The sequence below is a fragment of the Phalacrocorax carbo genome, chromosome 2, assembly GCF_963921805.1.
Source record: "Phalacrocorax carbo chromosome 2, bPhaCar2.1, whole genome shotgun sequence".
Lineage (NCBI taxonomy): Eukaryota > Metazoa > Chordata > Aves > Suliformes > Phalacrocoracidae > Phalacrocorax > Phalacrocorax carbo.
The window spans coordinates 160,996,603-161,012,281 of record NC_087514.1 but is presented as its reverse complement, the minus strand read 5'-3'; the positions used below and the strand labels follow the sequence as shown (position 1 = coordinate 161,012,281).

General features: G+C 39.2%; 1 protein-coding gene across 2 annotated transcripts in view; it reads right to left on the bottom strand.

Annotated features, from left to right (window-relative positions):
• The window catches only part of XYLB (xylulokinase), a 105,945-nt gene that overhangs the window by 51,670 nt on the left and 38,596 nt on the right, over positions 1–15,679 (bottom strand). For both annotated transcript variants that reach the window (XM_064445091.1, XM_064445090.1), the window contains exons 10-15: positions 14,941–15,022; positions 13,896–13,936; positions 13,372–13,487; positions 10,839–10,954; positions 8,448–8,521; positions 7,002–7,098 (exon numbers count right to left, since the gene is read on the bottom strand). In XM_064445091.1, the coding sequence (XP_064301161.1) occupies positions 7,002–7,098; positions 8,448–8,521; positions 10,839–10,954; positions 13,372–13,487; positions 13,896–13,936; positions 14,941–15,022 (526 nt within the window). The remainder of the gene's footprint in view (positions 1–7,001; positions 7,099–8,447; positions 8,522–10,838; positions 10,955–13,371; positions 13,488–13,895; positions 13,937–14,940; positions 15,023–15,679) is intronic.

Genomic DNA, 15,679 nt, shown 5'->3' with positions numbered 1-15,679 from the left:
TGTTTTTAAAACATAGACAATAATCTCTTTTAAAGCAAGACAAAACTGTCTTGCTTAATCTCATGCAACAAACACAATCACAGCTGAAAATGACTGTACATGCAGGCAAGTGGAGTAGGCAGGGAAAGAATGACTTATCTTGCAAAACTCCTGTTAACACTGAAAAACTTCCAGTGTGGGTTGATGCAGTTGAAAGCATTGAGACACTTAGTGCTCAGAACTGATGCATAACGTGAGATGTGTAAAAGAAGCTGAATCACCTTAAACCAGAAGAAAAGAAAGACTGTTGGAGGGACTAGGGAACCTTGGGAGATCTGATTAGAGTTCATTAACAGGCCTGTCACATTTGAGCAACAAAAATAAAAATACAGAAAGACACAGGGAGAAAGATTTTAAATAAAAAAGATGTAATATTTCACTAAGCGTCAGCTAAGGTAAATGTAGTATTTTACAAGCAGAATGATCATCAAAATGGGGCATCATTTACAGTGATACAGCAGCTGCTATTGGTATAAATGATTAATACAAAGCAATGTATAGATAGCTGTGAATCAGATGAGCTTCCTAGCAATGGCATCGCTTACAGATTCCCATGTGTCAGAGACAGAATGGACCACACTGATCCTTTGAACTCACGCTTCTATCATTCTGTAAATGATCTCTTTGGACCAGATCACCTGCTTTTAGAAAAAAAACCATCCTATTTTCAGAACTGCCAGTGCTAAAGAATTCACTACACCACTGTCAATTGCTGCACTGTTTGATTTCAGTTGCTGGTAAAAATCTGCCCCTTGCTTCACATTTGAGGTTTGCCCACCTTCAGCTTCCAGTTATTGAACCATAATGTTTCTGCCTGTAAGGCTCAAGAGTCCTATACTATCACGTTTCCTTTCTCCAAGCAGGTACTTACAGACTGCAAACATGTAATTCCCTTGCTATTCTAAATGGATTTAAAACTATAGATCAGTCTCAAAAAAACAAGTGATAAAAAGAGATTTATTAGATAACCCAACTGATCTCCAAGTCCCCAGCTTCTAGAGATCCACGGAGCTCTAACAAAACCAGCCAGCTAACAGCTTGACTGTTTTTCTGAATACTACTTGAACAGTACATCCACTGAAATGCTCATAAACAATCTCTCGTAACATCAGGGCACAGGAATTGAACCATTTACATACTTGGTCTTTTGCTGACCAAACATTAAAAGCAATTGTTTAAACAATGTCAACATTTTATCATTGTGTCAGGAAAGAAAGACAGATAATACCCCTTCCAATCTTTTTATTAACTCTTCAGATTTTCTGTCTTCATTGTGTTTCCTGTATATGTGTAACAATCATAAAACAAAATAAAAGCAAGACAATAGCTGCTGCATGAAAAATTCTAGAGCACGTAAGCAGCTTCCTTATAGCCCATTAGGTCATTTCCTTCAGAGACTTTTTATCTAACCCTTTTAAAAATTAGTTAAACTAATACTGTACTCTCCTGAGCCAAGTAATAATAAAAAGCCCTTTTTGTAAAACACTTGGTATGGGAATTGGTAATGAGCTAACCAACCCTTTACTCCAGATCACTGGCTTGAAACCAAGCCTTGCTTCATCATGCCTAGAAGGCTCTGCTACGTGATAAAAGTCTGATATCTGTGGGAAATAAGAGGGTATACAGTCACGTCACTGGCAAGGTATTGCCCGTCTCACACTGGCACTCTTATCAGCCAGAAGTTTCATCACAAAATACAAATATCCTCTGCAGCAGAATCACTGCCTTATCTGGGAGGAAGATCCTGACTTTGATGAATTTGAAAGTACTTCTTGAGCCAAAAATATAGGCTTAAGATCTAATGGCAAGCGTGATATTTATGGTGTGTTTGTACCATGTACCGAGTGGTATGCTCTGCCCCATCCCAATTCAGATCTGTTCCAATCTGACCATTACCGCTACTCACTACTATTTTAAACAGAGGACTTCAAAATCCCATCAAGGGCACTGTCTTCTAATTATCTTTACACTGTTTTCACTCACTTGCTGAAGCACAAGGCCTCTAACAAAGCTGTCACCCTCATGCTGCTGAAACACCATCAGCACTCTTAGCAGCAAACAGCAAGAGACAAGCATGAAGCCACACAACATTTTAGCATTGATTTCTCTAAGAAATTTAAATCCCATAGGGCATAAACATCAATTTAATCTGTATGCAACTACAAAATGGCCTCACTCACAGTGTTCCTAATTTCAGCCAAAACACTGCTACAGCTGGAGTAGAAACACACCTGGCGGCAAAGGCAACTGACGGAATGAGTACTCCAACATTCCTCATAATTTGTAAGAGTTTTGGAGACTACAATCACAGAGGCCGGTCAGTCAAAGACAACCACCAGGAGAAAAATCTGTCTCATAGCCTGACACAAAGCCACCCCTAGAGAATCCCAAGGATCAGTAACATCTAGCCTTGCCAAACCGGAGAGCCACTTCACCCTCCAACAGACCAACACTTTGCTGTGAAGTGACAGCCTCGTGCCTTGCCTTCGGGTCTCTGTGCCTCCACATGACAACATGAATGATGAAACACAATCGCTCCACATTATACTAATTGGTATTTTCTGAGCTCCCCTCGCTCCATCTGACTGCCTCCCCTGCGGACAATGAGCCACACATTATTACTACCTTCAACCTGCTGAAAGGAGCATCAGAAGAAAACACCCCCTGAAGGAAAAGGAAATTTGGCACCTTGAAGTTTGCCCTCATGTAATCTTTGAGTTTTTCAGAAGATAAGTTCCCACTCTAACCACTGAGAAGTCAGCCCCAGCACGCTCTAACATTTCCCTTTTTTTCCTAGCACTACAGGACTGCTGTTTTGTTTAAGGACGCATCCTGTCATATATCCAATCAAAAAGATGTCCTTTCACACATTTGAAACACTGGTAACACGTAGCACTTAAGGAAAAAAAAATGGTTCATTCTTACACCAGTGCAAAGCCACAGGCATGTCTGTCTCACCCCAGCCAGTTCTTAAGCACCAAGTACAGTCAGTAGAATTCAGGGCACCAGCGTTATTTGCAAGTGATGGATTTATGTACGTTAAGAAACTGTAAATTACATAATAAACACAGACGCAGGATTTTATTGACAAAGCTTACGCTGTAAAATTTGGCACCTTCTATCCATCTCCCCCTGCTGATGACAGTTAGGTGGCAGAATCAGATTCCTAAAGGTATAAATGTGAGGCGAACGGCACATCAGGTAACAGGAGTACTATGACCCACTGACAGGAAGCACGTGAAGGCAGAAAGCCCTGTGCAAAGCTAACAGCTTCAACACGGACCCCACCCCAGATAATCAGCCTACCTATGAGGCAGGATTTATTAATTGCTGCTGCAGTCCCACAGAAGCGTCTTTAACTCAACTCCAGCACACACCTGACCCAGTATATATAGACTTAGTGCTCAGATTACCATTGACATGGTTTCTACGCTGTAGACTGGCACAGCATTTAAGTATCCATTGACTACATGTGTGATCAATACCAGAACCCCTGCCTGTGTGCTGTTTTCCTTCGCCATACATACCATACATCATGGCAGTATTTACTTCACCCATCAGTGGGCAGGGGGGTAGATTTTGCTCCCACAAATAATCAGTTTTGTGTGTGTTTACCAACTTCACTAGGTCCAAGCAAGGACCATTGCAACGTCTCCAGTCAGTGTCAGTATGAATTTTAGGATTGCTTGGTCAGGAATAGAAGCAACTGTGAAGCGATCATCAAGATTATTAAAGTATATACTGGCAGATCAGTCTGAACCACTGACAGCTTTATAGCTGCTGTAATCACCTGTGTCACTGAGCTGCAGACACTGTCATTTCTCTACAAAGTTCCTATGGGTTTGACTTCAGAGAGTCCTCAAACCACACAGCAAGCGTGTCTGTATGACTAGCCTCTGAACTCCAGTTGTGAGTTTAGCTTTCAAAAGGGGATGGCTGCAAGCAGAAGGAGGAAGTGACAAAACAGAAGGTGTTTATGATAGAATCAAAATCCAGGAAAATAAAGGCAGAACAGCAAACCTTCACCTTATCTACATAAATCTCTGAATCGGAGGATGTAAACAACAGGGGCAGACCAAACTTCACTTGTTTGTTTCTAGATCACAACGCTCTATCCACCCCTTAAGCACATAAGCAAAACAGGATACAGGGTGTTACTGAATGATTTCCCCTGAAATCTGATTGAGAAAGATTAGAGCAATTAGAACACAGCAACACACACTTTTAAAACCCTTAAATCACGATTAATGAAAGGTTTAACTTTTCTCCTAAGGATCATCTGGTGACTCTGTGCCATTTTCAAAACAAGGCTGACACACACATCCCAGGCTCGAAGAAAAAAATCATGAGACAGAATCCCCTGCCCTCTACTGGCACACGAGCCACACTGAAGCCTGTGCACATGCCTGCAGGCAAGCACAAACAGCACTTGAAGAGCTGTTTTAAGAGGTTTTTTTAAACTATTATTTGTAATTTATGTAAGATCTATAATGTACCAGACACATCAAACTGGGAACAAAACCTCACGTATAAAACACTCTTTCGGCATCATCGCACTTCCTCCTGCAGCGCTAGCTAGGCTGAGGATTCAAAATACTGCTCCTAGCAAGATAATATACTCATTAACTGAAAGTAAATTCTAAGGGATTATCTAATGTTTGTCATGTTCGCAGTGCATAACCAAGAACTCTATATCACAGGGTTTTATTTATTTATTTATTTTCACAAGATTCTCTTCCACGTATGCTGCTGCTATTCAGATTGCAGTCATCCAAACTGCATTTCGCCCAAGAATAGAAAGGCAGGTTCAGGACTCTGCCAAAACTATTTTCCAGCACCTTGGTGCCAGAGCTGGGGAAATTCTTAGACAGGTTTCTGACTCATTTGCACCACTGAGATGGCACCACACAAACCTCAGGACACCACAGCAAAGCATTTGTTGTGACTGACCATGTCACTTCCATTTCTGTTACAGATCAATTTAATAGTTGTTATCATGTAACCTTCCAGATCTAGTGAGCAGCTATTACTGCTCTCCCATTGGTGTAAACAACAACAACAAAAAAAGCCAACATTTACACTGCTGTGATTACATTTCTGAATGTAAATCAGCCTGATTCCTCGAAAAATCAAAGTAAATTCCCCATGTAGACAAGCCCTAAAAGGAATTGAATAAACACAAGGGTCCTGACTGTATATTTCATCCAAAAGATAAATAAGCTTTTAAATCACACTAAAAACAAAAAGCAGCCTGAAAAACAGCAGCTATTAAACAAGAGAAAGTCTAGTAATACCAGAGTAATTCCCACAATGCTCATCCATACCCTGAAACACATTCAGAATACATCCTGTTTTCAGAGCTGTCACACAACAAATGCAGATGTAAGCCTGCCATCGCTACACAAATAACAGAATATGACATTTAAATAATACCACTATGGAAAAGTGGGAGATGCATACAGCTGACACCATGTACAGCAGTTCTTTTTTTAAAGCAACTCATCTGTTAGCTACCAAATAGCTTGAAGACCCTTGGGATGCAACAAAACAAAAGCATACAAGGTTCCAAGGAATCTACAGGAACACAATGCAATCCCACCCATCCCCTTTTTATTGTAGACACATATAGCATTAAAAAAAAAAAGTTTTTAAAGCTTATTAAGCCACATCCTAAAACTATTTAGGTTTTTGGCTGTCCTACTTAGTCTAAATGTATGTACAGATAATTTCTACCTGTTTGTTTCTGTGTCAGAGTTGTCTGATATCTTAAGCAGTTCTTCTTGCACTCTGGTGTTTGTCTAACCCCTGACATTTACAGAGTGCAAAAGTGTCTTCAGCCATGCTCTTTCTAGGCTATCTAAGCCAAGCCTTTGGTGCAGCATAATCTAAGAATGAAGGATAAACAGGTATTTTAAATATTATCTATGTGAATCTCTGCCTGTCTCCATAGATAACCTCCCCAAATAAACATGGATTCAAGTATATAAGAAAATATATTAACAGGAAAAATCTTTACAGCATAAGTTTATGAGGTGGTGTTGCCTGTGATTTGTTCTGGTACCTCCATACTTTCTCAACTTTCAGCTCCTGGAGTTTTCTCTTTGGAAAAAAAAAAAAAGTATTCTGTCCTTCATGATCATGCCTGGAAGTAGGAGTCAAGCAATGGCTTGTCAAGGAGGAGGTCAGCATGGGCTTGTAAAGGCAGGGGTCAAGGTGCAGATAAAAATAATATGATTTTTAACAATACAACATTGTTAAAAAACCCTCAAGATGAGTTAATTACGTACGATTGAAGATGCCACTGGCTGATACGTTGGCAGAAAATGCTAATAAAATATCTTACCAACTTGCCTGTATTCTTTTTGTGGAATTGCACAGCTAGTAATGATCTCATCCCACTTCTATAGGTAAAATACTGGCTGATTTTGTTGTTCCAATATGCTAAAAACTATTCATATTATAAATTCTAGGGAGCAAGATCTCTTGCTTTCTAAATCACAAGACAGGGAAAAGGCTTCAGCTTTATTAACAGAAAACTGAGGTAAAGAGGTAAATGACCAGCTTATGGCAGGTCCAGGAACTGAACATAGATTTCAGATTTTCTGTGCTTTAGGCAGAAGGCTGGTCATCTTTTCACTTAACAAGCTATTGAGGCCCAAACTCTTATTTTAAAAATGACAATGCAGTTCAGTAACAATGAAACAGCAAGAATGCTTCAAAAAGGAGTCATCTTAAACTTAAACCATTGGTACTTCTACATGATATCTATACAATCGTAGTTAATATCTGCAGAAACTTGCCCCCAACACACCATCAAAAATTTTTCCATTAATTTAGAATTCATACCAGTTTCTGTATCCATCAGGCAGGACAAGAATCACAATACTGACATTACTGCCTGGATGACTCCTTGTGTTTGATCTCTAGTGCCATTAGCTCTGCAGCTTTTTCATCATACTTACCGACTTTGTATCCCAGCTTTTCAGCATGAATCCTCTTGGCCATGAACTGCCCTTCAATCAGTGCTCGTACTTCCACCTCCTTTGGAAAGTCTGAAACCTGTATCAAAGAGGGAACGCATTAAGTTAACAAGCACGCAGTATACAAGACAAGCTGGAGACTGGTTAAAAACACAGGACATTTATAGTTGATTATCCTTGTCTTCACCCTGAAGTTTGCTTTCAGCGAGGCCCAGTTCTTCACTCATACACACAAGATGGACCTAAAGACTCATGACAGGGAACACAACCCATAACCTCAGTGCCGTTGGCAAATCAAACTTGAAATCAACACACGATGGGAAGAGGCTCTAGTGCAAGTTCAAAACCCTTCTCTATGCATTTCTGAGCACCAAAGGCTGCTTAAGAATCAATATCTCAAAAATATAAAATTAAAGCAAGTAGATAAAATTTAGATGCATTAAGCAATGTCACAAAAGTTTAAATCTATTTCTGTCTGCACAAAGGTGAAGCCATGTAATATTTTCATTAATTTATTTAGTTGCTATATATAACATTTTTCTGTCCCTTTGTCAACCAGAATATGACAAAGGCAACAGAAGTAGGAAAATATTGAACTACAAACAAATACAAAGAATCTTTCAGAAGAAGTTGAGTTTTTCCATGCACTACAGTAAGTCCCTACAACTTGTGTAACAGCCAGAAGCAATTAAGCATTAATTTAAACAGTAAGCATTTAAGGGACTAGTGCTGCACTGCAAACACGAGATGGTATCAATCTCTATTCATCTAGGTGAGGTCTAATCGACTGGGAGCCATGACTGATCAAAGACATAGCTGAGTTTCAGTACCACCCAGAAAGCCAGACATTTAAACAACATCCATTCCTCAACAGAAAAAAAGAAAAAAAGACACAAAAGAATTTTTCTTTCCATAACATAATTTCTATTTTAATTCCAACTGCGCTTCAGCTTGCATTTACCTGCATACCACTATGTAGCTTGTAGGTTACTCAAGACATGCAAGACAGCAAAGATAAAAGACAAAATATTATAGCCCAAAGTTTCAACACATCTTTATCTGTGTGTCTGAAACTTAGAAGATGGGGACTAAGTCATGTAAGTATACTAAGCTCTCAATAAGCTTAAAGTTAATCCCATTTCAAAAACAGCATTTGTTTCACTAAATCCACATTTTCCAGTAAAGGAAATATTTCCTAAAAAAATACCGTATAAGTTACAGTTCAGACTTTGCACTGTAGATACACTGTAGCTACAGACTAAATACCTCCTTATGAAAATCATCCCAGGGACTCGCATCGATAAATTAAACTTGAAAGCAAGTATCTCAGAAGGGAAAAAAAAAAATAAAAAAAAAAGATAATGGCAGAGACTTCAAGCGTTGACAGTTCTCATTCAAGGTTTGAGATGTTAACTAGATTATTACTACCTTTTGGTTGTCTCTGTTGAATCTGTGAATCCCAACTGCTTCAGGGGTAATTTCCATCACATCAAAGTAGAAACCTGCATCAAGGAACATTAAAGAGTGTCATGTTTGCTCCTAGCTCAAAGTTGGAAACTTATTTCAGCACACAGCTCAAATGATAATAAATGTTTATCGCGTATTCGGAGAGACATTTGAGTCACCACAGTCTGTTTCTTAACTAATTTTAGTCCACACGTTTATCGAATATAACTACTTTCATTTTCCAAAAATGTGGATGAAAAGCATGTCTGGCTGTGGGCATCCAAACAATATAATAAACAAGCCTACAGAAGAGCACGCATCCACCAGAACACATGCATGTAATATAGATAATATATAAATACATCTCAAGAAAGTTTCAGTAGGGCGTATGCAAGGGTGAAAGAAAAAAAATTTAAAAAATTATAAGTTAGTGAGAAGAGCACAGGAATATGGGAACACTGCATGCACTGGATTAGATTTCATGAGCTTATTGGGGAACATCAGATATTTTAAGTCATGAGACAGAGCTGGTCTCTGAAGAGTTTTTATGAGATCTGAAGTAATGCAGTAACGCTTTGTAGACAGCTAGACAAAAAGTGTGAAAAATATTTCTTTTGTGTTGATGGCAAGAAGGGTTGGTCAGAAAAGATATTCAAGAAAGGAGACAAAAAAAAAAAAAGAAAATGAGGACAGAAAAACTGAACAGAACAGCTAAGAAACTAAGGAGAGGTTCTAAGGTTCAGAACTCTGGAACAAGAGTATGCTGTCCTAGCAGCCCTATGAATATTAGCCAAAACCCAAAAATAGTACTGGGCCTTAGCACACAGAGGCTTTTTGGTTAAACATTCTGAAAACCTGCCAGTAAGCACCACTGCGGGTTACAGATCTGCAGGCCCTACCAGGAAACCTATAGCCCAAAATTTCCTTTCTGACCCTGTTGCCACATTGAGTCTGGCAGATGAGGTCTTCAATTAATCTTGTTTTACCAGCCTTCCCAGGTACCTCCCAGATGCACCAGGACCCTCATCTGTTCACCACTCTCCATTCTCTATTTGCCACCCCTGTTCCTCCCATTCTCCCAGCCTCACTCTAGCAGCTGCCTCTGCCCATCTCCAAACCTCCACAGCCTCCAGGGGCACCTTCTCACACAAAAGGAAACAGAAGAAACAAGTTATACAAGGGAGGGTGCTTGATCAGTCATTTCTTTGCTCTGCTTCCCTCGGGAACTCAGATAACTAATATTGCTGTACTTTAACATGTATACTATAACTTCAAGTAACCCAGAGCTTGTCTGAGCATGCAGGTTACTGGGGATGACTTCCACAAAAAATCCATTTTTGCAGGGGACTGAGATATCCAGGTGAATAATACAAATTTTAGAACTTTTAGGCAGTGTCCTGGTACGTCCCTGAAATCAGTAAAAGTATTTTCATCAACTTCCACTGTTTTTAATCTGTCTAAAGGGGCTGACTTCTGGGTTTTGGAATAACTTCTTCCCACTTGCTGAAACACCTGAGTTGATCTGTCTTCTAGTGAAAGGAGATTCCTGGTCATTTTAATACTCCACAGAGACTGGATTTGTCAAACATAACAGAGCTTCTAAAAATGAAATCAGTGCTAACCTCACAGTGTCAAGAAACTGTATCTTAAATTCACATTCCTAAGGAATGAAGTCTTCTTTAGCTTAAATATCTACATTTAAAAACTTTGCTACCTACAGGTTTTCTATATCAATTTTAATCATATCAATTCATATCTAGTATGATTGCAATGATTTCAAATCCACCTCTGTAAAGGTTAATTCTTCATCTTCCTTACACATATGCTCACCTTTGAGTAACTTCTTTCAGAGCTATATACAACACCAGTGAAATGTTAAACTGTAGGAAAGAAAATAACTTAAAACTTCAAATACATGGGTTTGCTAATATTTTTAAAGTATTCCCATCATACTTTTTTTATTTCGTTCACTTAGCATAACGTGGGAGAAACAAGAATGGAATAACACTGTGGCAGACATTGGGGAAAATGCAGGAAATCTAGGCACCATTTGATATTACTGCTTTGTTTACATGCACTGAACAAGATTCTAGAGTCATGGCTAGAGATCAAAGTCACTGAAGGTTGAGAAAGAAATAGTATGAAGTTACTTAATCCATTAGGTTTTGAGTCTCCAACAAAAATAAACTTTAATGAAAGCCTCCTTCAGAAATCACTAGTTTTAAACATTCTACAGTGAAGATGCTACTAACACCCTTGCAATGACCAAAAGAGTTAACAGTTCTTGGCCTTTATCATGACCCAAGTAAAAACCCCCACAAAACCACATATCTAAGCAAACCCTGGAAATCCCAGCCCTGCTAAGGCTCATACCCAAGTTTCCATCGTTTCCAGCAACAGTAGATGATAAAGCTTTGGCGAATTCATCCCAGGAGCCTGAAGCACAGTCATCTCTGATCCTCTCCCTCATCAGAGAGCCATTCTTAAAACTGAAACACACAAACATACCCTATGCATTGTCCAAACCATTTGGCTCCAGATTTTTAAAACAATTTGTTGTTTTACTCAATGGTGAAGTTTATTGCATCAGCTGAATACAGCTGGGCAAGCTAAAAGAGACAATCATTTCTGTATTATGGAAAGAGATGCAGGGAGAAAACCAGATAAGAGAGAAAACAAATATTACAGGATGTGTTGAGGAACACAGTGCAGAGATGCTGGTACACACCTCTCCAAAGAGTGGGCTTAGACCCAGTCTGGCAGGCCATGCTAAACCCAGGTTACCTCCAAACAGCTAAGACATCTCCTCAGAGCTCCATGCACAGGAGTTGCAGCCCAGTGCCTGACATACTATGGTCTTCTGGAGCTCAAAGCATTGGAGAACACATGGCACTGATGGAGCAGCAGCAGGAGCTCTGATTCTGCTGGAGCTGCATTTCCACACTGTGCCAGCACTCCCATAAAGGGCTTCACCAAGTCTGGTGGCACCCCGCAGCCAAGATGAATGCCTATGTTTGGACTATGCACAGACGAATCTAGTAACTGCTTTAGAGAGAGATGTTCTGTGCTGTGGCTGCAGAGGTAACTCTGCTATGTATTGTCAGAAGTACTCTGACACAGCGCTAAAAAAATCACTCTGACATCCCTCTGCAAGGAGGAGCAAGAGTGTTTCTACACTGCATTTATGATTTCAGGAGCATGGTGCCAGTATGGAACCAGCTTGGGTCCAACAAGACTTATGAGGTCTAGCTCTGTGCCAGGATCTGGCAAAGGAAAGCACCACAGCTGCATCTGCATGGTTCTGGTCCAGAGCCAGTAAACCATGCTGTAAAATATGAATCTATTCAGTGTTTATGGTCTTTGCACCCTTTTTGCAGTCACCTCCTTTGCTTCCTCTGTGAATATAACACTCTTGCAAAATACTGCAGCACTGGACTTAGACCCAGAGGAAAGCAGTTTGAATACTCTCCAGCACAGAGTTATCAGAGCAACTCAGCAGGAAAGGCGCAGAAATATCCAGAAAGAGGGCAAGGAAATTATTGAACTTGCTCAGTAGCAGCAGCTGAAGTTACTCGAGTTTTTTGTACAAATACTCTGCCTGGTAGCTCAGGCACTCTTTTCCTAGGCACTGTTTTCCACTCTTAACCCAGGTAAGTCCCCTATTAATTCCATTATTTTATAAAAAAGGGAGCATTGCTGCAAAAGGGGCAGTATCAGGGTAGAAATGGTTAGGCAGGGAGAACAGGGACTCCTTATATCTGCACAGCTGCAGAAATACATTGTGTTCTGAAAGGCAGGTTTGGCCTTCTGCACATGTTAAGCTGCAGTAAAAGAATGGCAATACAACAGTTATTTAGAAAAATGCCTCTGCCTATATAGGAAAAATGCCCTTTCTATTACAAACAAATTGTTTATACAGCTTTTACACAGCAGAAGTGGGAAAAATACTGGGGGAAAGAGAAACTTGAATGAAAAACTTCAAAAAACAACCAACTGCTGAGAAATCATACTATGAAACTCAGTAACTTGCACTTGACATCGTGCTTTTGAGCTCAGCTTCACAAGCACTGTTCCCACTGTCATCTACAGCATCCTATTGCTGTACAGGTAAGACTCAACATTACAGTTAAAGGGTGGATTTGAGCTTTGCTGAAGTTCTGAGTTCCAAGCGTCTACAATCCAGGGGATTTAGTCACAAGATTTATCTGCATATTAGCTGTAAATATTTGCCTAAGCACAATGACCTGTTTGGGAAGTTTTTGCCCTGAATACAGTGACTCAGTGAGGGACAACGTAGCTTCAGGCCATCTTTCCACCTACTTGGCTGGCAAGGGGCCAAACAATAACTGGAATCACAGCGGCCAAAAGCTACCATGAGGATCATTCTCTCAGCTGGGGTTCTTGAGATCTCAGTATTTTCCACATGCGCAGCCTAATGTGTCCCTGAACAGCACTGATTATACTCCTCTATGAAAACGGAATCTTCACCTGCCCATTATGTCCCCTCTGGACCACTAGAAGAGCACAGAAGTTACACAGCCTGGTCAGGCTTCTGATACTTCACATTATTATATTTCAGAAGATTGTTATTCCTGTACATTAAATGTATTACCTTAGATTCATAGTGAACTGCCTCTATGTATGCATAAAAATAATTTCAGCTTTTTATTGCCATGAGAATTTATCCTCCACAAATCTGCAGTTTCAGTGACTCCAGGAATAGGAGTCACTGAACAATAGGAATGCTATAACGTTGATGCAAATGTTTCAGCAGTAGATTGCCATATACTGTACAGAATGCTGAATGTTCTATTCATTATCATTTTGCAAAAGAAATAAAAAACACTAACACAGAGAAAGAAATATGTTATTGATCCCAGATGTACAAAAAAATAAATGACATTACCATAAAAGTGCCATATATGTTTGAGAATCAACAGGATTGCATAGGATATGACCTTCTAAAGCAGGCGTTGGCTCTTGGATCCACAGAAACAATGTGTCACTTGTGCCAAGGCTAATCTGGAGGGGAAAAAAAAAGAATAATTGAAGCGTTATCACGATGTGCATGGAAAGCAATACAGAAATTAAATTAAAACCATTTGTTATTACCACTAATTGTTTTTAAATTACACATTAAGTCAATTGGATTCGTGTTGAAGCTAGCTCTGACTTCGGTTGTCACGCCTTTGAAATACATACTAGATGGAGACTGAGGTTTTAATGTCTGGAGCATTAGTTAAAAATAGTCACAAGAGTTTACTTAAAATCTTTCAGGCAAATTGATAGAAATAAAACAACTGTGAATCCAATAAACAGAAAATAAACACCAGCAGATAAATATAACTGATAACCTACAGCTATTTTACGTTTCATATATTCCATTTTTTCGGGGATACGGACATTTTTCAGGAGTATGTTTTGACTTACTGCAATATCTCCTTCTCGAAGTCTCATCCCTGCCAATGATGCTGAAAGCAAAGAGTCAGAACACCAGATAAAAAGTTACTTGCTTGATTCAATTACAGCGTGCTGCATGAGACATCATAATACATCGCATTCACCATCCCAAGGTACAATATAAATGCAAATATGCCATGGTGGCCTTGGCCTACGCACTGTAAAGGATGGGCAAAGCATTTGGGTGAGGGAGTGATTTTTAACAGAATCAAAATGCTCATGACAAAAGACTGCAGAACTGTGTGATTCTCTAACATTTTATGCATGCAAGTTCTAAATACAGTGCACCCTTACTTAACGACACACTTCAAGGGAGAAACACTCCCACTTACACATTTATTGGACTACGCTGGATATAAATCTCTAGAAAAAACTTGGACTTTTGGGAAATGCAGAGTTTAACCATCTCCCAGAATATGGATGTAAAATATACCATTATGAAGCCTCCATCTTGATTCAAACCTGCATATGCCTTTGTAATAAGGGTAAGTATTTTATTTTCACAGTCTTGAGAACAGACAACTTTGCTTGATACTGAAACAGTCTCCAGGATTCCAAAAACTTACCCTAAATTAACTCCTTCCCTTATACTGAGATCTATCAGTCTGACAAAAGGAGATGTCTAGTCCTTCAAGAATGCCTATGAGGTCTACCCCCATCTTTTTCCTTGAAATGATACAACAGCAACTTTTAAATTCATATTTTCTAAGTTAAAATGTTAGCAGTAAGAATAGTTTCTTAGGGGCAGGCAAACCAAAACTGAAGTGATCAAGAAGCAAATGAAGTCACCTCTATTACTAGGCAAAACAGAATTCACTTGTTGTACCCAGCTTATCCAGGATGCCTATACCTCAGAAGAACCAGTGATGAAAGGCTGTTGGAAAAAGGTATTTACGCTGATAAACACGATATTCTTTCACTGTATAGGGAGCATCTGAGAATCAATGAGGTTGATTTAGAATTTTAGTAGATACATAATCATCTCCACAGAATCTTACACATTTAATCATCTCACCTGGATTGTCTCCTGTAAATGCTACTATTTTACAGTCAGGGCTAAACCCATAACGCTGATTATAATATGGAGAAATTGGCCCCTAAGAAAAGAAAGAAAGAGAGAGGAAAAAGAGCTCACAAAATGGAAAGGAATCTTGTAGTGTATGACACAAGGTATTGTAACATAGGACTGAAAAACCCCAAAGCAGCTGCAATAATCATTTCTGTGTATTTAAGGTACGAATGAATATTTTAAAGATTTTGAACCAAATTTTTTTTGCTGTTGAGAACCTCACAGAAATACCCTCAGATCAGATTTTGAAATAGGTTAAGTAAATAGTAGCATTTCAGCTTTGGGTCTCTCTTCAGTTATTCACACCAAGTAACATAAACACATCCATCTATTTTGCACACATACATGAATATTTATACATAGAAATTAGAAATTCAATGCAAACATAAGCAGAAACACAACATTAATATCCATCACAACATCAAACGCTGGAATATGACCCCTATTATTTTAAGGGTCAAGAACTGTATTCTTTTAAGCTGCATTTGATAGCCACAGATTAAAAGCAGAAGAAAATTATCTGTAAAAAATACAAGGGCATCTATAAGGATTTTTTAATATGTTCATTACAGAAGATCAGCACTGAATTCAGACGGATCAGGTGATGGGTATCTACACTCTCTTACATGTGCACCAACTAAAGCAATAGCTCTTTTTGTGCTGGGTGGTAAGACTAAATTCATTT